This window comes from Oryza sativa, chromosome 10 (assembly GCF_034140825.1).
Source record: "Oryza sativa Japonica Group chromosome 10, ASM3414082v1".
Lineage (NCBI taxonomy): Eukaryota > Viridiplantae > Streptophyta > Magnoliopsida > Poales > Poaceae > Oryza > Oryza sativa.
Window position 1 is genome coordinate 4,060,543 of NC_089044.1, and position 25,015 is coordinate 4,085,557.

At 42.6% G+C, this 25,015-nt stretch overlaps 2 protein-coding genes across 2 annotated transcripts; both read right to left on the reverse strand.

Annotated features, from left to right (window-relative positions):
* Nucleotides 1–1,989: 1,989 nt before the first annotated feature.
* On the reverse strand, nucleotides 1,990–5,411 carry LOC107276212 (uncharacterized). The gene is made up of 7 exons (XM_015757768.3): nucleotides 5,102–5,411; nucleotides 4,884–4,962; nucleotides 4,481–4,600; nucleotides 4,281–4,359; nucleotides 3,481–3,567; nucleotides 2,558–2,620; nucleotides 1,990–2,387 (listed from the first exon to the last, which is right to left on the reverse strand). The coding sequence occupies exons 2-7, from the start codon at nucleotides 4,946–4,948 to the stop codon at nucleotides 2,310–2,312; spliced, it is 492 nt and encodes a 163-aa protein (XP_015613254.1). The 5' UTR covers nucleotides 4,949–4,962; nucleotides 5,102–5,411; the 3' UTR covers nucleotides 1,990–2,309.
* A 13,207-nt stretch (nucleotides 5,412–18,618) lies between these two features.
* LOC107278104 (wall-associated receptor kinase 2) lies at nucleotides 18,619–23,275 on the reverse strand. Its single transcript, XM_066304958.1, is given in 3 exon segments — nucleotides 18,619–19,758; nucleotides 21,301–21,462; nucleotides 22,244–23,275. Coding segments are annotated over 3 exon segments (2,121 nt in total). The 5' UTR covers nucleotides 23,208–23,275; the 3' UTR covers nucleotides 18,619–18,763.
* Nucleotides 23,276–25,015: the final 1,740 nt, after the last annotated feature.

A 25,015-nucleotide genomic window follows, 5' to 3' on the forward strand; every position in this document is an offset into this window, starting at 1 on the left:
TCTTATGGGCAGGGGATGAAAACTTCACAGGGGGAAGTGTAAAGTCAACTGGACACGGACCTACCTCCCTATCGCCTCGGGAGGGCTCGGCATCCTAAGTCTCGAGAAATTTGCAAGGGCTCTCCGGCTACAGTGGCTCTGGCATGAATGGAAGTCACTGGAGAAAGCGTGGATGGGATCTGAAACGCCATGCGATGACACCGACAAGCTACTGTTCGTAGCAGCAGCAACAATACAAATTGGTGATGGGGCAAACGCGAAATTCTGGGACTCCGCTTGGCTAAAGGGAGAAGGCTGAAGGATATTGCCCCCGCTAGTCTATGCGATTTCCAAGAAGAAGAGCACTGCTCTCCAACAAGCCGCTCTTGTGGACCAATGGCTGCTGACCTTGAATTACCAATCAGCGAGGGCTAGACAACGAAGATGATCGATCAACTCATCACCGTCTGGAGCGCGGTTCGGAACATACAGTTCACAGAACAAGAAGAGCAAATCACATGGAAACTAAGCAACCACGTTGAATACACGACGACGTCGGTCTACAAGGCGCAACTCCTAGGGACAACAACATCCAATTTCAATGCCCTCATCTAGAAGCCCTAGGCGCCACGTAAGTGCAAGATCTTTGCCTAGCTAGTTATCCAAAACATAGTTTGGACTTCAGATAGGCTAGCAATCAGAGGCTATCCAAATAGCTCCACTTGCCCACTATGTCGCCATGCCCACGAGACGGCATTTCACCTCCTAGCAGGGTACAGATACACAAGAAGAATTTGGGATGAAATTGCACATTGAACAACATGCGATCACCTAAGCCCTACTCTATGGCAACCAGCCTCAATGGTGCAAGAGTGGTGAGAGGCCACGGTAAACACAAGAGAAGCGCCAAAGAAGGCACTACGCACGCTGACTGTGCTAGTAGTTTGGAGATGAAATCAGCACAAGGAGGAAGCAAAGACATGAGGTCTGGTGAGTGCGAGAGACCTCGCTACTTGGCTAACTCTGTAAATAGTCAAAGGGCATAGGGACACGGTTCTAAGCTTTTAATATTTTGTTCCTGTACAGTTTTCTTCTACTCTATTCAATGAAATTGGCGGCTCGTCGATTCGTCGAAAAAAAAAACATCCCACAAATATTTTGCTGTCTGTGTTTTTAAAAAAAAAGCTATATATAGCCGGGGTTCATTATTGGACTTTTAATCCGTATAGCCACTTGTTAAACACCCTTCTCCTTAGTCAGTTCGCATGGACACCATTCTTTCAAGTGAACTCGACGAGTTATTCCCTGCATGTTCAGCTCAAGGACGATATGACTGATAATCAGAAGCGAGAAGTTCTACTCTCAAAGTTTGCCGTGCTCGAATCGGCCCACCACGTCTAGGCCGAACAAACAAAAGGGCTATGTTTAGTTTGTTGCCACTTAGAACCTTATCAAAATTTGAAAATACAAAAATTTGGTCGGGCAATAAACTAAATACACTCCAACCATTAGTACCCTATCAAAGAATATTCCTCTCAAAACTATACCAAAATTTGATAAAGACATCAAACTAAAAACATAGCCAACCCGACCAAAATTTGGTAGTGCCAAACTATACCAAAACTTGCATTACCAAAATTTGATAAGGTCGATTTGAGCAACAAAGTGAACACGCCGCTGGGTTGATGGATGCCGCTGCTTCTGTATATTTTCTTCACTCTATTTGGTGGTTGCCAAAGACCTGGCATCTTCCCTTAATCACCCTTTATCCTCTTCGCTACATCTGATCTGATGAGTAGTGTTTGTTGCGCAAATCTTCCCTAATCACCCTTAACTTCTGATGAGTATTTGTTACGCAAATGTTCCCTTAATCACCCTTATTAAATATTCCCTTGATCAAAATCGACGTCCAATTCGATGCTAAAAACACGTGGGCATTGTTGCATGACTAATATGCCAATATGTAATACTAATAGACTTCAACGGCTTCCCTGCACTCCACAAGGGATGTAACAAAGGTTGAGGCATACTAAGCCATTAATTAAGACATTGAATTTACAACCGAATTTGAAAGCCTAGTCATTACAGTAAAAATGGGCATGCAGCAAAATAGAACCTATCCAGTGTTAATTGTCTTTGCAGACTGGAGATCGATAGTTGCCTGGCCATCTTTCATTGAGAACCGATTAGCAAGCATTTTACGGTAATGCCACATAGGCACATACAGACAAGCTTTTAACAGGAGCGTTCTAGTATAGGCGGAACGAACGTCCTAAAGATGGTTTGTTAACTAGTATCATGTTTCATCACAACGATTTTCAATAGTTGATCTAATTTGTTTCAAAATACTTGAATCCGTGCTTCTTAAAGTATTCCCGGAATCCATACACGCTCTGGTCATAGTTGAACTGCAGAAAGTACAAACCATCACATCAGTTCAACTGTAAAACGTCAGCCAGTTTGTGAAGCATAGGACTGACAAGTGACAAGTATTCTCTTCTTTGCGGTAACTAAAACCACTCATGCAGTAAAGTTCAAATTTGAAGGACTATGTACCATAAGTTTGGAATTTACTTACAGGGAGAACTTTCACTGAGTACTTTGTGACATTAGGGTCCACCGCCTTTCCTGGGCTAGCAGCCTAAGAAAGTGCAGAACAAATCATTACAAATACCATAGGTCAAAATTATTCATGCATACTCCCTCCGTCCCATTGCCTCGATTGGCTTATTTTTGGGACAGAGGGAGTGGCTAATAAGATGCTTAGGTAAAACAAAATTCAGTCATAGGGATAAACAAGATGGACTTAATTATATGCCCTATGATATGCCTGGTGCCATATGATATGCCTGGATAGAATCCTATATTCCTATACAACTGGAACCCACTAACCGCAGTTACTTCCCTAAATCAGCCTTAGCCAACCACATCACGTCAGAAATTGTTCGCAATTATCTGTGCAACAGATTGTCTCCTGAAAGCAACAGTTGTGTCTGTTGGATCCATCACACGTGTAGCTGATCTCACCCCAGCGTATACACAGCTAAGCATTTCATAATTAGAAAATGATCCATATTTAAAAATCTAGGAACAAACTACGAATTTGTTTAGCCATGGGAGGTTACTCTGTTTCCAGTGCGGGAAATAGAGATACTATCTCAAGTAAAATAAAGAGACAGAGCAAACTATATTAGGTCATGCTTAAACTGTTCGCTCAGAAACAAGAGATATGGAATATAGATGTCAAGTAAAGATCCTGTAGGAAAAGGTACACTAAAGATCCAACAAGTCAAAATGAACAATTTCCATTGAATTTGTTTATATTTATATTCCTAAAAAAAACAAGATAATCAGCACCATAATCTATCATATTGCCACTCGGACTCACATTAAGATGGCCAGAGGAAGTTAATAAAATGACGAGAGTATGAAACGGAAGTACACCACAAATTTGAGAGGACAAAATGGAAACCAGAAAATGTTAAGTACACAAATTATAACCTGTTCTGGGTTGTAAAATACTTCAATAAACGGATACTCATTCTTTTGCCTCGTGAGGCAAAATCCGGGATACTTTGGGCATTCAACCTGAGCACAGAAAAAATATTCAATGTCTACTTGTTTGAGACTTGAGAGAAAAGGAAAGAAAACAGGTGACAGCAGTAGCACCATGAAATGGTAATAACCGGGATGAACAGCATGATCTAACTTCTTAGAAAATTCTATTATATAAATAGAGAAGCATCCAAAGTAAACAGGAAATCAAAAATCGATCGAATGATTTGACAAATGATACAAACCTTATGGAACAGTATTAGTTGAAGATTTCTAGGCGTTATGTTTCATCTTTGAATTGATCAAGCATATTTTTATTCATAAAATCTATCAAGAATCAAGAATTATATAAAGGTTCATTCCATTTACATATCTAAACACTCTACAGAGCTGCTTGTGTTGTGAATGAGACAGAAAGCAGGACATAAATATATCAACAGAAATATGGAAACATGTTAAGAAATAAAGCACAGGGATTTCACGAGTGAACACGAAACAAAGTAATAGATTGAAACTCTTAAGTTTGTCTATGGATTTTGGAGTCTGGACATCCACAGAGGTTACACTAGATTATGTTGTGCAGACAATTATAAATCAATTGATATTTTATACTTGCAAGGCTTTCAGTGCTATTTAAACATGTAGTTATCCACCTTTTCCAACTAAATAGTGACATTACTAGTGTTCTAACAACAATTCAATGGTGTTTGAACATTAAGGCCGCAGAATTAAAGAAAGTAGCTTACTCGAACAAACTTTACGTGTGGATGAAATGTAGCAGCAGCCTCCTCCAGTACCTTGTCAAGGTGATGAGTATAAGTGCACCTACAGAAGCAATTTTGAGGATTACTATGTGTACTATGTGCAAATCTACTAACTATTATGAGACTAAATATTCCAGCCAGTGCTTCTTAATCAAGAACAAACAAAGGAAGGGTAGATATACTTAATGGTAAAGGCAACAACTACTGGACGGCCTTCATGCAACAGCTGCACGAATTGACGCTCTGACGTGAATGGTATAATTCTTGATGGCCCGAGATCCTTGGGATATCCAGTGTAGTACCTGCCATTTCATCAAAACAGACATGATTAAAAAAGATGGTGTGACTTTTAGTTCGATATTAGGTCCTTATTATTTCACAGATACTATATGATGTTTGATGAGGCAAACATCTCTTGCCGAAATGGCAGTCATTGTTGTCTCTACTTCTATAGGTCCTTTTTTCTATCCCGAATTTCTGGTGTCACTATTCTCCAAAAATGCCTTCAATTTCTCCAAATAAAAGATTCATGGCATGCCGAAAAATTCCATATCAAGAACAAAGAAAAGATGACTACAAATTCACCTGCATGCTGACCGAAGTTGAGACACCATCCGATCAAGAAATGACCCATCCGCCATCCCAGACATTCACCGATGCAGAACTGGATTGACCAAGGTAGTGGAGGGACGAAGGAATCACATCAGTAGCAGCACGAAAAGCATTGGGGCTCAGTTGAACCCCCGATATTTTCGGAAACAAAACTGTAATTGCTACGAAGGTTAAGGCGAGGATATGCGTACGGGTGGTCACGGGCGAGGATGCGGCAGCGAGGAAGCAGCAGGATACAGGCGGCGCCGCTCGCGTGGACGGGAGCGACGAGGGAAAGAGGAGACTGACGGAGGGCACGGACATCGGAGATCGTCTCGCGGAGCTCCCGAGGCGACGGCGGTTGCCTTCTCTCCCGCCTGATCTGCCGGCGGTGAGCTTTCGAGGCGGGAAAACACCCCGCCGCTCCTTCGGCCACTGACTTCAGCCGCCGGAGAAGTCGAGGCGGCGCTAGCTTCCGGCGGCGAACGAGAGGGAAAGAGAGGTGGAAAGGAGGAAGAGAAGGCCTAGGGCTATGGAGTTTTTTTTATTTATAATTTTTTTTATTAAAAGTTTTACAAAAACAATTTTCCATTTTGAAAATTGACGGAAATAATCGCCTACCGCCCTCTGGGAGGGCGATTTTTCCCAGAGGGCGGCAAAAATGACGTGGCAGACGGCCGTTCGCTCTCGGGCGACGGCCGTCAACGAAATTTGCAGGCGGCCCCCTTGCCGCCCTCCGCGAGGGCGATTTTGTACTGTGCGGGGGGCCGCCTGCAAATGGGCGGCGAGGGGGCATGGAATTTTGCAGGCGGCCCCCTTGCCGCCCTGGGGGAGGGCGATTTTTGCCCCCCCTATAAAACCCAGTCCATCCTCTGTGAAATTTCATTATATTCACTAAAAATCCAAAAAAAATGAAAGAGAGAGAGGGGAGGGCAGCAAAAGGGGAGCGGCGAAGCCCTGCTGGTTCACTCACTTCATCACAGGTATGCTCCCATACATCTTTTGCATTTGTACTAATATGTTATGTTTGAGTATATATGTTGCGTTTTAGTTTTAGTTCCATATATTTTAGCACATCTGTAGCACACAGCACATATGTGTAGATCCAGAGCATAGAATATAATAGTATGAATTGAGACATAGACAGTAGTGTTAATTGTAAGATGTAGTTTAGTTTGATCTGGAGAATGTAACGTACTTTTAGAAATTTAGAGGACAATATTGTAGAGAATATAACTTAGGGCGTAGTACAGAAATGCGAGGTTAACGCAGTTAATGTTTTCATCAGGCACAATGTCAAGTAAGGTCACATTTCAGATAGTTCACGGTGAAGGAAATATTAGATTTGGTCCAGATGGTGTTGATCTGTCAGATTTTGTAATGACATCTAAGGGCATCGATAGGCCTGCGGAGAGAACATTTCAGTCAATTTATAGTTGGTTGTTGAGAGGATTTAGAATAGACCAAGAAGTCTACACAATGTCAGTATCTGTTGTAGTGAGTCGTGCAATAGAAGGTTATTTTTGGGAACTAATGCCGATGGACAGCACTGCTGCTTGGAGACGGTATGTGGAAATGGCTTTTGAACGGTCATGGCCCCTCGTTATATTTGTGTCGGTACAAGAGAAAGATACAAATGTTTCAATGCGAACCGAAGATATGGAGGGTCCTAGCAATGCAGGGGATGTTGTTGGACCATCGATGGAAAATGAGGAAAATCAACCAAGGGAGGAGCAGGCCATGGGCATGGCGGATGAGGGGGAGAGAGTCGGTATAATTGTTGATGAAATGGAGAGGGAAGATTCGGATAATGAGCAAGCGGAGGACGACGCATCATCCGATGAAGAAGGTGATGTAATGGCCACTGATTGGGCAAATGAGGACTTCTCTGGACTTGTTATATCAGAGGGTGATCATGTACCCTGGGAGTATAAGGAGAACGAGGTAATTGAGGGTGCAAGGTATGCTCATAAGGATGAGATGAAGGAGGCGGTGAAGCATTGGGCAGTTTCATTGCAGAGAGAGTTTAGGGTGGTCAAGTCAACAAATTATGTGTATGAAGTGAGGTGCATGAAGGAAGATTGTCCGTGGCGTGTCCATGCATATAAGGGTAAATGGAATGATTATTGGAAAGTTAGCATTGTGACCGAGCACAAGTGCTACTTACAAGGGGTGGAGAAGTATCACCGAAACATCACTTCAGCTTTTGTGGCAAGTGAGATGTACAGCAGTGTTGTTGGTAACATTGGCTTTGAACCAAAATCAATTATTAGGCACATCGAGAACAAATTCAAGTACACCATAAGCTATGCAAAGGCCTGGAGAGCCAAACAAAAGATCATTGAGATGAGGTATGGCACATTTGAAGCTTCTTATGATAATTTGCCTCGTTTGTTAGCCACAATTGCCCAGAGGAATAATAATACTTACTATGACCTACATACATTTACATCGGTTGATGATCGAACAAAGAGTGTGCTGCAAAGAGCCTTTTTCTCATTGGGTGCTTGCATCACTGCTTTTGTGCATTGTCGACCTGTTCTATGCATAGATGGAACTTTTATGACAGGTAAATACCGAGGTCAGATATTGACAGCAATTGGGTGTGATGGGAACAACCAGGTTCTACCTATGGCTTTTGCATTTGTAGAGAGTGAGAACACTGAAAGCTGGTACTGGTTCCTAGAGAGAGTGCACATTGCAGTGGTGCGTATGAGGCCCAACGTTTGCCTTATACATGATCGTCATGCGGGTATGTTGCGGGCTATTGACTACTTGCAGAACGGTTGGGATGAGAAGGGACTTCCAGCTAAGTGGCCTGATGTTCGGAGTCGGTGGTGCATACGTCACATGGGTGCAAATTTCTACAAGCAATTCAAGAACAAGCATCTTATGGAGCTATTTAAGAGGCTCTGTGCACAGAACCAAGAGAAGAAATTTAATGAGTTGTGGGACAAGTTGGATGAGTTGACAACGAAGCAAACAGACGAGCAATCTCGCAGACCACAAGTTGAAGGTGACGAGCCTCCCATACCTCTTGGTGCATTACATGATGACCCACCAACAATGAGAAGGAGGTCAGGGTCGTCCATCAGAAATTTCAGTCAGTGGATTGAGAATGAGCCTAAGGAGAAGTGGTCTCTATTGTTCGACACCGATGGATCTCGGTATGGCATAATGACAACCAATTTGGCAGAGGTGTACAACTGGGTAATGCGAGGAGTTCGGGTACTTCCATTGGTTGCTATTGTTGAATTCATCCTTCACGGCACGCAAGCCTACTTTAGGGATCGATACAAGAAAATTGGTCCGTCCATGGCCGATAACAACATAGTGTTTGGCAACGTAGTGACAAAGTACATGGAAGATAAAATCAAAAAGGCACGGAGACATAGAGTTGTTGCTCAAGGCACACAAGTGCATCGGTATGAAATAATGTGTGTTGATAGGAGCAGGCGTGGTATCTATCGCAAGCAAGCCGTGCAGGAATGTGTCTTGAAGGCGGATGGTGGATGTACCTGCAGTTGTATGAAGCCGAAGCTTCATCACCTTCCTTGCTCACACGTTCTTGCTGCTGCCGGTGATTGTGGCATATCTCCCAATGTGTACGTCTCAAATTATTTCAGGAAAGAAGCAATCTTTCATACATGGAGTGAGGAAATATATGGGTTCGGGATCTCAGGATCTTACACAACGCTGAGTGCCCAAGTTTTTTATATTCCTGATCCATCTAAGTTAAGGGTGAAAAAGGGTCGACGCCAAACTAGACGCATCAGAAATGATATGGATGAGTCAGAAGCAGGTGGGAGGACTTTACGCTGCAGCAAGTGTGATCTGCGCGGCCATACTTACAAGAAATGCCCGAAAAATGCAGAAGTTCCAAGCGGCGCAGATGCTAGTCCATCTGGACAGGCAAGTGATGGTAGGCGACCACCTGGTGAAGGAACAACAAGCATGTTTTAACTGCACGTTTCCTCATCGCAGGACCTCGTCTGCCTTCGAGCGCGTTCGCAGGCACGACCGGCTCTTCCACGAGCTCCGCAGGGGCGTTCGCCACCTCTTCGGGCGCGTTCGCCAGCTCTTCCTTTCACGGAGCGTCGATCCCTCGCCCACACGGTACTTTACTTTTTATTACTACTGTTAAATACTTGTACAAAACTGATGGTCCTTGTCCAGCAGGATATGCAGCCGGGATCTTCGGTACTGGGGCCTCTTCGTCTCACGCCGGTAGGACTGGTTCTACTAGCCAGTTCTACGACGACGACTTGCACGGTTCAGACCACCAGGACGTACTAGGCTCCTCTCAGCTTGGAGGAGCTCCAGAGGCGCACACTCAGGAGCAGCTAGAGGTCACACCTGTACAGGCAGGACGGGTTGGCCGTGCCGTACCCCCGGACAGACTCACGTACTCCCAGGGGCACATTAGGGCGTAGGGTAGGAGGGACAGGGGTAAGAGGCCTCGTCAGTAGTGTTCTACCTCTTCAGTCCTTATGTGACCGTTTCTTTTGGCTTACAAACTTGTAAAGCAGTACTACTTTTGCTATTACTACTGCAGTACTACTTGTGTTTGTCTCGTCTACGTAGATCTTTTCATTCATATGGTGCTTGAACAACTTATGCTCACAACAACACACTTTCGGCGCTTCACGGTAGTGCCATATCCAGTAGCGCGCACAGTCCACAACAGCACACATGAAAAGCGGCAGCTCGAGTTATCACTATCAACTTTCGGCGCTGCCTGTCGACATAAAGTGAATCACGCCCACGCGTGATCGTCTTGTCACATCTAATGAATAATGTATCTCATTGAGGTCACATATATTGCAATGAAAACGACGCTATATAATTGACAATCTGAAGGCAACCTCTTCATATCTTCTTTCCCACTAGCACACCACACACGAAAATGGAAGCCTATTAATTGGTAATATGTAATCTAGAATTGAGATTATGTACAACATTCTTCACTACAATTTTACATTTTTGCAGCAAACCAAATATGATCAAATGCAATTTTACCTTACCAAATATTTGGTAGTGCCAAAACTTGCTTATATTTTGGCACTAACAAAATATTTGTACGGTAACAATCCAAATATGCCCTAAAAAATAATAAAATTGTATTTTACCATTCTTGGAGATTTTAATCTTGTATAGTTTTCAATATAAAAAGATTTGCTAACTATTGATATTTATATAAAAAAAATATAGAGCACAGTACAAAATCGCCCTCCCCCAGGGCGGCAAGGGGGCCGCCTGCAAAATTCCATGCCCCCTCGCCGCCCATTTGCAGGCGGCCCCCCGCACAGTGCAAAATCGCCCTAGCGGAGGGCGGCAAGGGGGCCGCCTGCAAAATTCCATGCCCCCCCTCGCCGCCCATTTGCAGGCGGCCCCCCGCACAGTATAAAATCGCCCTAGCGGAGGGCGGCAAGGGGGCCGCCTGCAAATTTAGTTGACGGCCGTCGCCCGAGAGCGAACGGCCGGCTGCCACGTCATTTTCGCCGCCCTCTGGGAGGGCGATTTTTAAAAATCGCCCTCCCAGAGGGCGGTAGGCGACTATTTCCGTCAATTTTCAAAATGGAAAATTATTTTTGTAAAACTTTTAATAAAAAAAATTATAAATAAAAAAAATTCTAGGGCTATGTGCGTGCCGTGTGGCCCAACAACGGCCTAGTGACCAGGCCATGCCCAGCCCCATAAGCCCATAGCTCCAGGAAAACGTCGAATTCGACTCTGGCCGTGTATAGTTACTTTTCAATTTTTTTTAGATAAAATCTATGAAATGCCATCGACAATCATCCTAATCCCAGAAATATCATCAACAAATACAACTTCCTGAAAATACCATTATACAATAAGTCTTTTTCTCCCAGAAATACCATCACCGTCCACCTACCATTCATTCCACACCGTTACAACCATAAATTTGGCCAAATTACCCTCAGTCCAAAATATATCCTCCCAATCCATGCTAAAAGAAAAAAAATGGCGCGATGGTCGCACGTGAGGGCGCGGGGGTCCCAGGCGCCGGTGCGAGGGCTGCAGGAGCCGGCAGCAAAGGGAGAAGCGCCATGACCGCACACCGGGCCGACCACCTGCGCGCCTGCAGCGCCAACCGTCCACCTTGTAGCCGATCCGGCCGGGCACTGCACCTCCATGGCCGCAGCCTTCGTCGATGGCGAGCAACAAGAAGAAGAAGAAGAAGAAGAAGAAGAAGAAGAAGAAGAAGAAGACGAAAAAAAAAGAAAAATAAAGAAAATCGAAAGCAGCACGCACCGCACTACCAGGATACCGCGCCCGCGCCGCGCCGCCGGGCTGCCGCAAACGCGCTCAGCTGTCGTGTCCTGCGCCTATGCCGCGTGGTGCTCGCGCCGGGAGCACGGTCGCCACCGCCTGCGCTTGCGCCTGACCGCTGTGTGACGAAACGTCGTCGCCGCACGGTCGCGCCCCACCACGCCACAGCAGGACTACGCCTCCATCATCGCCGATCGCGTGCCGCTACCAACTAGGCGGGCCCCACCGTGCCTTCTTGGCCTCCCGCGCGTTGCACCCTGTCCCGCACCAGAGCCGTCACGCCGCAGTGCACTGCCGCCACCTGGGACCACCGCGTTGGGCATTGCGGCGCGCTGTTGCCGTGGACTCCGCCTCGCCGCCGTCGCCGATTTGGAGAGCTGCATCGCCGCCGCCGACCGGGAGAGCTGCGCCGCTGCCGGGGCGAGCCGGCTGGATCTTAGGGTTAGGAGCCGCTGTGGTGTTTTTTTTTTTTGCATTTTATTTTTTTTCGAGTGTGTGAATTGGGAGGATATATTATGAACTGAGGGTAATTCGGTCATTCTAACAATTATAAATGGTGTACATCGACGGTAGGTTGACGGCGATGGCATTTTTGAGAGAAAAAGTCTTGTATGATGGTATTGAATGGAAGTTGCGTTCGTCAATGGCATTCTGGGATTAGGGTGCTTGTCGATTATATTTTATGGATTTTCTCTATATTTATTTGTACGTCTTATTTTTCTCATTACTGACATTGTTAAATGTGCCTATGGATATTAGCATCTGGTACATGAGCTTTTGATCTATATGATCATCAGTTTGATCTATATCCTAGGTTCTAAAATGCATTTAGTAGAATTTGGTTCAAATTTGATCAAATTTCATCCAGAATTTCCGAAATTCGTCCATTTCGGTGGACTCTGAATTTTTTATGCAATCGAATCCCAAAACCCTACTATGGTTTTAGTAGTTAGAGTATGATATATATGCGATTTTGCGGTTGAGGATACTAAACAGAGGCCGTATTTAGTTCCCTTCAAACTTTTAAAAATTCCTTCACATCAAATATTTGGATACATACATGAAGCATTAAATGTGGAAAAAAAACCAATTGCACAATTTGCATGTAAAATTGCGAGACGAATCTTTTGAGTCTAATTACGCCATGATTTGACAATGTGGTGCTACGGTAAACATTTGCTAATGACGGATTAATTAGATTTAATAGATTCGTCTCCAGTTTACCGGCGGAATTTGTAATTTGTTTTGTTATTAGTTTACATTTAATACTTTAAATGTGTGTCCGTATATATGCCACTACAAATATGCCAAATTAAAAAAATACCACTACTATTTACGATATTGGCTATGTGCCACTGGGGAAATTAAAATCGTGCCACTCCGTTCTGTTTTCCATCCACTTTCTGTCATCCCCGTCATTTTCTATCCTTGCGTGCCGGTCGGGGCCTGCTGCTTGCGCACGAAGTCGCCGTCGTCACCGGCACTGTCGTCAGTCGTGGTCGTCCTCCTCTAGCTTCATCCGCAGCGTGGCGATCTTGGACGCCGCACACGGCAGGCCCTCCACGCTCCAGTCCGTCCCCCGGCGACGCGCTGGCGGCGAGCACGCGGAACCGCTGCTTGTCCACGCGGTCCATGTCGTCCTTCTCGGACCCGGACTTGGACCGCAGCCGCGCCAGCTCTAATTAGCCAAGAAGAGACAGAGAGCAAGATCGATCGGCTGACCCCATCATGTACCACCACCATGGCGGCCATGGCGAGGTGGCGAGCCTCCACCTCCTCTCGCCTCCCAACCCTCCCTTTTTCGGCGCCGGCGCCACCGTTCCAAGAAGCTACGGCTCCGCTCGCCGCCAGCGACGACGACGCCGCCGCGATGGCGGTGTTTGAGCTAGAGCGCATCTTGGAAGAAGCGGCCGCGGGTCGTCTTGGCTCCAGTGGCGGCGGCAATGGCTCGCCTAGCTCGGGCTCTGACGGTGGGGAAGGATGCCGAAAATGCTCACACCTGGACGACCGGCGGGGTGGAGAAAAATCGGACGCTGTCTGTCACTGCAGCATACAAAGAATCTTTTCTTTTCTTATTTCTTCAGAAGATTTTTTATCGTAAACTATTTATTTAATCTACGATCTGTTTACACCACTAAATTCGTTACAATTAAATCTTTAAAACAAGACCACACATGATTATATTTCGACAAAAAATATTTTAATTTTTTATTGATTTTTTTAATGTTGCATGCGGTCTCCTTTGATGTTTCAACCAGTAGTTTTACAATGTTTCAGCTAGTGTACTCATGATGTTTCACTGTGTACGGATCAAATGTTGCAGTGGAACACGCTATTGCAATAAATCACTCACATATTTTGGAAACCCTCTATTAATGGAATTTGGTTTATTTTTTTGTTTCGCAAAAAATGTTTCACCTAGTGCACTCGCAATGTTCCACTGTATATAGATCTAATGTTGCAGTGAACTGGAATATTTCATTGCAACAAAAAACCCACATATTTTGGAAACCTCCTATTAAGGGAATTCGTTTCATTTTTTGTTTCACCGAAAAATGTTCCACCTAGTGTACTTATAATGTTTCACTATGTATAGATCTAATGTTGCAGTGAATTGAAACATTCTTTCGCTATTTGCTGAAACATTGTTTTTATATAAGGTGAAACAAACACCAGATTTAAACGAGTGAAATATTTTCAATGTACTTAGCGAAACAATTCCGATATACCTGGTGGAACATCGTGCAATATTTAAAAATAATTCAATAATAAGCTAATTTTTTTTTCATCGGAATATATCCATGTGTGGTCTTGTTTTGAAGATTTAATTACAATGAATTTAATGGTGTAATCGGATCATGATTTAGATAAGTAATTTAAGAGAAAAATCAGTTTAAAAAGTAGTTTTGCACGTAAATCGGACGCTAACGTCAGCATGACGTCAGCGTCCGATTTTTCCCTAAAGCATCGGACATCTTACGCGTAGCCCTCTCCGAAGGATGCAGCTACGGCCTGCAGGGCATGGCTTCAGCGGTGGCAGCGGCAGATGGTGTCAAACAAGGAGTCGACGCGGCGGTCGCGGATGAGCAAGCAGCGATAGCTCAGCGAGCTGTGGACGCAGGTCGAGCACCTCCGCGGCGCCAACCGGCGGAGAGTGCCAACACCCCCTATCCCAACATCACTATCACTACATTCCTCAATTTTTACTCTGTATTAAGGTAATTTTTACTTAACTAAGATAAGTATTTATCTAGTTTATTTATGTAGCTTGAAATTATTATAAATTTAGTTAGTTAGCAAGTCTTCTTCTCCGGGGCGGGCCGTAGCCACCGGCCCCAGAGAAGAAGGCCGCTGGCGCCGCCACCACATCGTTGTTGCTCGGCAGCTCGGTGGCCTCAGCGTGCCCTCCCGCCAACGCCGCCGCGTGCGTGCACGCCTTGTCCGACAGCCTCCGGCAGTTAAGCACCTTGCACAGCCGCTTCCTTCCGCTCTTGCTCATCTCCGCTTCCTTCCGCAGCTTCTTGCTCCGTTGCTCGCTGCCGGAGTTAGCCAGATTAACGGGGATGACAGAAAGTGGCTGGAAAACGTGACAAAGTGGCATGGTTTCAATTTCCTCAAATTCCAGTAGAACGTACGTAGCCGATATTGTAAATGGTAGTGGTATTTTTCTAATTTGGCATATTTACATTAGCATGGATTCAATTAACCCTAAATAGGCTGTGTACATCCATTGTAGATGCAGAGGCTGGATTTTAATCTATTTTCTAAAAGAAATACAAATAAATATTGTTTAGGCCAAACTAAAGGTCAAAGATAAATTGCACTATAAGAAAATATTGTCAGTATAAGCACATGAACTGAAGTTGGGAGTTGGGACTAGGTGAATAAACCCACCATTTGTGGGAAAAATGTTTTACTCAAATGCATAATACTTGACAAATACATATATGCTATGTTATAGTTGATTGTAAATACAAAAGGTTTGTCAATGTATATTAGCTGTGGTAAACCGATTATATATTTACATACAAAAGCTCATATATGTACTCTAGTAAAAAAAATGCATACGTATATATGCATATGTATCTATGACCTTATTTTCTAAAAAAAATGTATCTATGACCTTAACTTATGTAAGGAGAAAATGACATATTGCTTTCTAGGGAAATACACACCATGCAGGGTCTCAAGTAAGAATCCCACTATAAGATAATATTTTTAGGGGAAAAAAAGTGCAGAAAAGAATTTATTTTCCTTTTGCAATCAAACATAAGAACCAATTGAACAACCAGTAAAGTAATTACCTTTTGAACCAAGTTGCCCAGAAGCCATGCTCTAGCGCCCTGCACAGAAGAAAAGATGCATTTCAACAGAAAATGCAGATAACTATATGAACATTAAAAAATGACTTAAACGTACATTTCTATATATTTTTATGCCATAAACAGATTCCTAATTACTTTAGAAACTTTGTAACATAGTTACTCGATCACTAATATATAATATTCAATAAACTTGTGTGGTACAAAGGAAGGTGAAACATAATTCAAGAAAATCTTGAGAAAATTGCTGAGATTCCATTTTCCGCTTACTAAAATTTATATGAAAAGGAAAGCACCACATGGCCATAGATTTGGAGGTAAAAGCAACTGAAACATAAGTCATTGTGGCCTCCACAATCTCCTGCACTGTTTCAAGGCTGAAATATTAATCTATAGCCTCCAGCCTAGAGTAACACAAAGGGAACAAATGAGATACATAATAATATGGTTTACCTAACGTGTGACATTTAGATTATGGATATAACACAACATCCTCATGAAAAACATTGTTATTTAAGAATAGAAAATAAGCATTAAAGATGAATCCATCCTAAGCACAGTGAAAATGCAATCATTCCATCATTTGTTATTACCTGCCAAATATATTACAAAGAGAATTCAGGTCCCAACCAAAGATACAAAACAAAGTTCTACAGCTAATGCAAAGATTGACAAACCGGCCGCAGCAGAATAGCACTCAGCTAGATTCAAGGAATTAATAAATAACATGCTTTGTAAGTATAAAACTATCTATTCTAAGCGATACTTTTGTAGGTCTTTCTCCAAAGTAATGGTAACACCACTACGAAAACCATTTTTCGTGGCGGCTATTTTAGATTTTCGCTGGCGGAATTTGAAACCGCCACAAAGAAAAGACCAGTGAAAATCAAGATCTTCGCTAGCATTTATCAACCGCTAGTGATAATTTATTTTTGCAAGCAGTCGTCTTAAGCTAGCCTCCAGCAAAAATCCATTTTCGCTAACGGTTAGCTTAAGACGGCCGCTAGCGAAAATACATTTTCGCTGGCGGGTTACACTGTGCTAGCCGCCAGTGAAAATGCTGGCCAAGTTTAAAAAAAACGACGGACGAGCGACGCTCCATCTGTCTCCGTCAACACTCCACCATTAAAAAATTTCACAGAAATTTACCTACGCATTCAAAAATTCACAGAAATTTACATCAACAATTTACAGTAAAAAATTTCCATTCACCCAAGCATTCAAGCATCACAAAAAACAATACATTAACAAAAATTTGAAGTCATCATCGTGGCGCTGCCCCCGTCGGTGTCGGCGGCGGATCCGGCCTCCTAGGTCGTCGTGGCGACGGATCCAGCCACCCCTGTCGTCGCGACGGCGGATCCGGCCTTCCTGGTGCCGCATCGGCTGGATCCGGCAGGCCCCGAGCTGGCGGCAGCCTACGGCGGTGGTGGCGACGGCAACTGGCGGCAGTGGAGGAGGGAGAGGGAGGAGAGCCCGCCGCCGGACCCATCGCTCACGTCGTCGTCGTCACTGAGACACGCCGCTGAGCCCGCCGGAACCTCCACCAGAACCATCTCCCTGAGCCGACGCCGAGAGCCGCCGTCACAGCCGCTGGATCTATTGCTCCCTCCACCACACCACCGCCCCCTCCATGAGCCGACGCCGTGAGCCATCTTCGCAGCCGCTGACCTCCCTGCCGCCGCCGCTGGAGCCGCTGTCCTCCCCACCGTGCGCCGCCGCCGAAGCCGCTGTTGCTAGACCCGCCGCCGCTGCCGATGGGGAGGGAGGGAGAATGTGGTGGTGGGTGGGTTGAGAGGAGAAGAGATAGAGGCGTGGGTGAGGAGACAGAGGAGGAGAGGGATATTAATGTGTGGGTGGAGACAGCTAGGTTTAAATGCTTTTTTTTAAGGGTGGCCATGTTTTTCCTGGTGGATGTGTTTAGGGACCGCCAGCAAAAATTTTCGCTGGTGGTCACTTAAGAGGTCCGCCTCGAAAAATACGGTTTTTTTATGGCGGATCTCTTAGCGTGGCCACCAACGAAAATTGATTTTCGCTGGCAGTCCACAGCCCCCCAACCCTCATTACATTTTTGCTAGCGGTTTTTGCGTATGGCCGCCAGCGAAAATTATAAGGTGATGCCATGAAAAATTGTTTTTGTCGTAGTGTAATACACAGAAATAAATGATGTTATAATTCTGTAATGCTGACTAAAACATTTTAGGAAGGAAAACAAAGCATCTTTAACATTCTAATTATCATGCTATCTTTAGAAGATGACAATATGGCATTCCAGCAGCCTGGACCATGTGATGTGCTAAAGCACATAATAATACATTCTCATCTCAGAAACATATTTAAATTGTTAGAATTACTAAAGAGCCCTTTGCGCGTTGATTACTAAACAAAGCTTCACAGCCACCCACCGATCTCGCGTTGCTTCCAGATGAGTAATTCTTTTAACAAAGCTTCTCCACGTTTTTTATTTCCATTTAATCATAACTACCGTACTCCTTTTTGGGTATTGTACCCGCCAGGTTTAGTATTGATTTGATGATCTTGGGTGTGCTTATGCCCTCAGGGGACGCCCTGCCCTCCTTATATTGGCGGAGGAGACGCCCTGCCCTCCTTATATAGGCGGAGGAGACATGTTTACAATATAGAGATTTAACGTAATATGGTTTGAATCTCCTAGAACTACTTTACAAACTTATCGAATCAGGATTACAGGTCATTTTCTTGATACACAAGTATGTAATACCTGAGTCCTAATCCTTTACATATTCCACTTCTATATGGGGGAATATCCAGTGAAAACCATCAAATAAGTTAAAACACGTGAAAACCATATCTAAAAGTTTTGTAAATTCATGAAAACATTACTAGAGATAGGTATAGGCATGAAATACATTCATACCAAATCTCAAGTTAAAACTCAACTTCATTTGAGAGAAACAAAAAAGACAAATTTCGGGTGAATAGTTTTCTGTTACTATTCACCTCAAATTTGTCTTTTTTGTTTCTCTTAAATGAAGTAGAGTTTGAACTTGAGATTTGGTATGAATGTATTTCATGCCTATACCTATCTCTAGTAATTTTTTCATGAATTTACAAGACTTTTAGATATGGTTTTCATAAGTTTTCACTTATTTGATGGTTTTCACCGGATATGTCCCCTATTCTATATACATAATATATCCCCTGCAACCAGTTGGATAGTCTGGCCGTGTTGGTATATAGTACCCATAATCTCCACAATGATCTGTATGATAATTCTATTTAATTACTATGCACTCTCTTAGCCATGTTGTGAAGACGCTCTGCTATATCTGTCATCTCTGGTCTTTGATCCACCTCACGATTTAGACACTGCACAACCATGCCTGCTAGATTAACAAGTATGTCAACATCATTTGTCGTTGCAATTTCCTCATCAACAAGCTCCGTCACTGTCTTCCCACTTGTGTAAGCATCAATAAAATTCTGACGTAAGCCATTGTTGTCAGAGTGTGAGGCCTTCTTCCTTGTAATGAGCTCCAACAGCACAACTCCAAAACTATAAACATCGCTCTTGTCGGTTAGAAGACCTGTCTGACAATACACTGGATCCATATAACTCGTATCACCAATGATAGACATTGTGTGGTCATGATCCATGGCAAGCAACCTTGATATACCGAAGTCGGAGATCTTTGGTAGAAGGTCATCATTTAAAAGTATATTAGCAGGTTTCACATCACCATGCAGGATGGTAGTGCTTGTTTTGGAGTGCATATAAGCTAGACCTTCTGCTGATTCTGCAGCAATATGCAAACGTTGATCCAAATTGAGAGGAACTCTGTTGCTGCCATGGAGAATGTCTTCGAGGCTACCTTTTGAGACAAACTCATAGACCAAAATTGGGATATCAACCTCTAGGCAGCAACCTATGAGCTTGACAATGTTCTTGTGGATGACTCGAGATTGAATGATAACTTCATTTGCAAATTGGTCCCTTTTTTCCAAACTAACATGAATTGGCTTCTTCACTGCAACTAATTGATTACTATCTCCAATATGCCCCTTGTAGACCTCACCGAAGCCACCCTTTCCAATCACATTGGCATTTTTCAATATTGGCTTAAGATCCTCCTTTTTATATAGCTTGATATTGTTAACCTTTTCCAATATAGGGCCTCCATTCTTTTTGAAAAATTCTTTCATCTTTTGTTTTTCTCTACGAAGAAGTGCAATGAATATGAACACTGCTGCGATGAAAAGACCACCTACCACACCTACATTACAAAACAATAATATATGAGGATATCAATATGTTTAGCAATTTGATAAATAGTATAACAATGATTTCGATTGAAATAGTTCTACGAACATGAATTAAATATGTGCCCGTTTGCCACTCGCCACATGCACCATCTACATTTTATCTCTTACAAATCACTTGATATATATTTTTTGATACTACTCCCTCCATTGATAAACATAATGGACCTTGACCCTCTCCATTTGTCCTATAAGGCACTTCACAATGAACACTACTTGTCTTATCAATTATCATTCTTCCAATTTTTTCCTATCTTAACTCCAACTACCCTCCCCTATCCAACCGTCCTCACTTATTGAGAGGCATTCTCACTTATTGAGAGGCATTGTAGTCTTTTCTCCCAATTCTTAATCTCTCCAAAGGTGCCCAAAATCCTTTATATTTGTTGATGGAGGGAGTACACAATAGACCATCCATATGTTGCTGTTTTTCCTTGGCTTCAAAAATTACAGTCCACATGGAATGGATCCAAGCAAATGACTATTTTTTGCCATGCATATATATGTGTGTGTCCTATGTGTTAATTAATGCTACCGTACTGATTGTGAACATTGATATATATATATATATATATATATATATATATATATATATATATATATATATAACTTAATATAAAGTAAGATAAGGATATATATGTTTGATGCAGCAAATGCATGCGCATCTAGTGCATGTAGGGAGTGGATTCTAATCCCTCGAGGGGATATCCCCTCGTATACCTTTTTCTTCCAAATTCGATGCAAATAGTTGTGAAAAATTCTAAAAAAAATTGACAATGTAGAGTATAATAATACCTACTAGTTCACCAAAATTCATGTTCAAATTCGATCTACACATCGAGAAAAAAAAAGACAAATTTAGATATAAACAGTACGCTACTATTCATAAGCTGAATTTGTCTTTTTTATATCTCGACGTGTGAGTTGAGTTTGGACTTAAGATTTTGTGAAGTTGTATGTATGTGTTGTATGAATGTTGTCAATTTTTTTTCAGAATTTTTCATAACCGTTTAGATGGTTTTTGAGGAAACGAGGGAATATCCCCTCGAGAGATTAGAATAGTTTCCCGTGCATGTAAATATATGTACATATTGTTGATCGTTCTTGTGGAAGTTGAACTGAACTTGTAGTAACTCAAGCAAATTAAATATTATTCCTATCTAGTATTTTTATGAATGGAATAAAAAAACAATACTAGATAGGAATATTGTATGGTTATTGAATACCATAAATTCATATATAGCATAATACTATTGACGCTCATTGTAATAAAACTATCTCACATTCATCTGCATGACATATATACAAAATTCGCAAATCATGCACTGTTAAATGATTAATCAAAATTTCTTGTCATATTTTTGTTTGATTTTCAATTGAATGTATACTTCTGCGTGTTGAATACACACTCTACAAATTTCCAATGTAAAACTAATTAACATTGATTGACATTATTATACGAAGTGGACGATGAGATCGAATATACGCACACATACCTACAACGATCTGTGCAGGGAGAGGAAAATTTTGGATGCACTATTGACTGTATGGATCAGCACTGTGGGACCCCTTGGGACACCCGCATTCATAGGAACCCGGCAAGTTCCGGCAGTCACCAAAGCACGTGTACAACTCCGGGTGTAGGCACTCATCAATATCTGTGTTAATTTGTACATCAAGTATATCCGGCATAACGATTAGCTGATCATATATATACTGTGGTGAAAATTAATTAATCATGCATCGATATAGTAATAGACAACATGCAAACTAAAGAGGCCATAGATATAGTTTCGAAGACAATGACAGTCGTCAAGAGTATGCAAGCATCCACCCCGGTCACGCACGGCATGTAAAGAACCACCATATACAATGTTTTGTCCTCAATCAATCTTCTATAGCATATCCGTAATTATATATGGGCCTAGTCCGTTATAACATATGGGCATGTTAATTAGTAGTACTCGTATATCCTAATAAGTAGTACCTCAAGGTGGAGCGTCTTTGGGAGGCAGTGAAATCGATGGAGATGGGTGATTCACGCAAAGATTAAGTGAAAATTGTGTGAGGGAAGTAGTAGTTAAAAACGCTTGTATTTACAAACAAATGTTAAGCGCCAGAAGTGTACTCCCTCCGGTTACATAATTTTCGACGATTTGGATAAGGCTAAGGTTAACCTTTTATAATTTTGACTATGAATAATTTTAAAATTATTTTGTTTAAAGGAACTAGAACATATATGGATTTATCTTTCAAAATACTGTCATAAAAACTAAACATGCATTTAGTTATTGTATATATTATAATAATTAAATAAATATGGTCAACAAATATATTTCGAAGACCGTGCCATTGTGTAAAACATCGAGAATTATGGAACTGGAAGACTAGTTGTATATGATAACACATATAGAGTACAGTAGTAATTAACAAACATACCGATGCAACCATTGGGGAGGTAGGGATTGCCATCATATCCACTGTTGCATTTACAAACGTATCCCGGTCCGTTGGTCGAGTCGTGACAGTCGCTGTTGTCGCTGACGCAGGCGTAGCCGCCGACCTGCGCCGCCGTCTTCCTCGCCTGGCTGCACGTCAGGTTGTCGCGGATGGCCCAGTCCAGCCTCACCGGCATGGTCCGGTTCTTGTCCATCCTCAGGTCGGCGGTGCTGAAGGTGTAGTTGTCCTTCTCCACCAGGAAGGCGTAGTCGCAGGGGCTGAAGTTGAGGTTTCTCTTATGGGAGTAGGTGCCGTCGAAGCTCACCGTGTTGTCGGTGATGTCCGGCGGGATGTCGACCTGGCAGCAGCCGACGCCGTCGCAGTCGCCGCTCACCGCGCTGCTGGAGTCGTTGCAGTAGCAGAGGCAGCCGGTGTAGGAGGCGTGGTCGTAGTCACTGTCCACGACCCCGGGCCGGTGCTGGGTCCCGACGTAGGCCAGCGTGTTGCAGCCGAGGACGACGAGGTGGCTGCGGGTGTGCGAGACGCGGTACGCGCCGTCCCGGTTGAAATCCACCCTGGGGCCGCGGTAGCCGTCCACCTTGTCGGAGGAGTTGAAGCACTGCCACCCGATGGGCAGCATCACGCGGGCCTCCGGCGGGTCGAAGGAGAGGTCGCTGACCGGGATGAGGCTGCCGCCGCTGCCGGCGAGGAACGGCGCCGCATCGTCGTCGTTGCAGATGATCTCGAAGCCTCGCCGGAAGCAGCCGGCGCCGATGCCGAAGGGGTAAGGGATGCCCACGCCGCCGCAGTTGCCCGGGCAACCGGCCATCATGGTCACACTCTCACCAGCAGTAGCTGATCTGGAGGAATCCGTCGATGCAATTAGCAGCAGTTGCAACACTAAGACGATCAATGGCGTTGTCGACGTCGACATGGCTATGTTTTCTTGACGTAAAGACATCATTGTATGTTGTCGTTCTCCTCTGCCGATCTTTGATTTCCTTGCTCACTTGATATTTTCTCTATATAGTGAAGTGTGATCATCCAGCTGCCATCTTCCTCCGTTTAAATAATGTATGTGAAGCTGTGTAAGGCTCGAGTCAACTTTTTTGAAACTGATTCAACTGCTTAGTGGTTATTCCCTCCAATGAATGTTGGGGACTTCTTATGCATGGTATTTGCAACAGTGTGTTTACTCCCTCCGTTCAAAAATATAAGGCTACTAATAAAACAAATTACAGATTCTGCCTGTAAACTGTGAGATAAATTTATTAAGCCTAATTAATCCGTCATTAGCAAATGTTTACTGTAGCATCACATTGTTAAATTATGGTGTAATTAGGCTCAGAATATCCGTCTCACAATTTACATGTAAATTGTGCAATTGTTTTTTTCGTTCATATTTAATGCTCTATATATATGTCCAAACATTCGATTTGACTTTTTGGGAAAAAAAATTTGAATCTAAACACGGCCTTAGAAGTTATTCCCTCCAATGAATGTTGGGGACTGCTTATGCATGGTATTTACAACAGTGTGTTTACTCTCTCCGTTCAAAAATAGAAGACATAATCACCTTTGACCTAAAAACCAAGAAACAATAATTATCATCTCCTCGTTTGAATCACCCTAATAAATACTCCATCCGTCCAAAAATAAATCAACTTCTGGAGTTTGAAATATGTCCTAAAATAAACCAACTTCTACCTTATTACCTACACGAATCTACAAAACCAGAAATTTTATTACTTCAATACCCTTCACCTACCGATCAACAAATATAACTTCTACATTAATTGAGGGCATTAGGGTCTTTTGTTGCTCTCCTTAAAATCTTCTTTGGGATGCTAGGGTTTAAGTTTTTTTTGGGACAGAGGGAGTACAATGCATACATCCAATAAATTTAGAAATATTGAGAGTTGAGAATTTAAAAAATAATAATTTAGTGAAGAGAAGGTGCTAGTTAATTGCTTATATGCATATTTGCCTTATATTATGAAATATCTGAAGAAAAGTAGTTGTGCCTAATATTTTGGAATGGATGAAGTACTTTGTAACTCCCCCTATGTAGACTTGTAGGGTGTTAATTTCACCTTTGTGTTCCGTGTCTTTTTTCTTACCGAAAAATTCCTATATATAGTCCTACTCTTATTTTATTACAGTAAATTTTATAAAACGGCACATTTTACGGTCAAAGTTATATAAGACCACAAATATTATGATTTGTGATACAAAATTACAGGTTTTACAGTATATATATTTCATAAAACCCACCTTTATTCAAATTTCAAATGATTTCAAATTAGTGAAGTGCTAAACCGACAACCTTAAACAAGAAATTAACAAGTAAAAGTTTTATGTACATTCCATATTTTAAAACATTAAGTAAATATTTGTCAGATATATATGGGTGGAGTTTTGTGAAACTTTCAAATTATTTACAATAGTTGGGGCTATGTGCCACGGGCCATAATGCTTTTGGTTTTATGCAACTTCGACCATAAAACTTGAGCTTTTCTGAAATTTTCTCAATTTGTTATGCATTCTCTGACAAGTAGTATCAATGAAAAACTACTTATTGATTTGGTTTGCAACAAAATATTAGAAGGGAAAACGAGTTGCTACCACCACTTGTGCTGATCATATATATATATATATATATATATATATATATATATATATATATATATATATATATATATATATATATATATATATATATATATATAACTCCCTTTGTCAAAGTTCAATTTCAAACTTAGTCGGCATTGC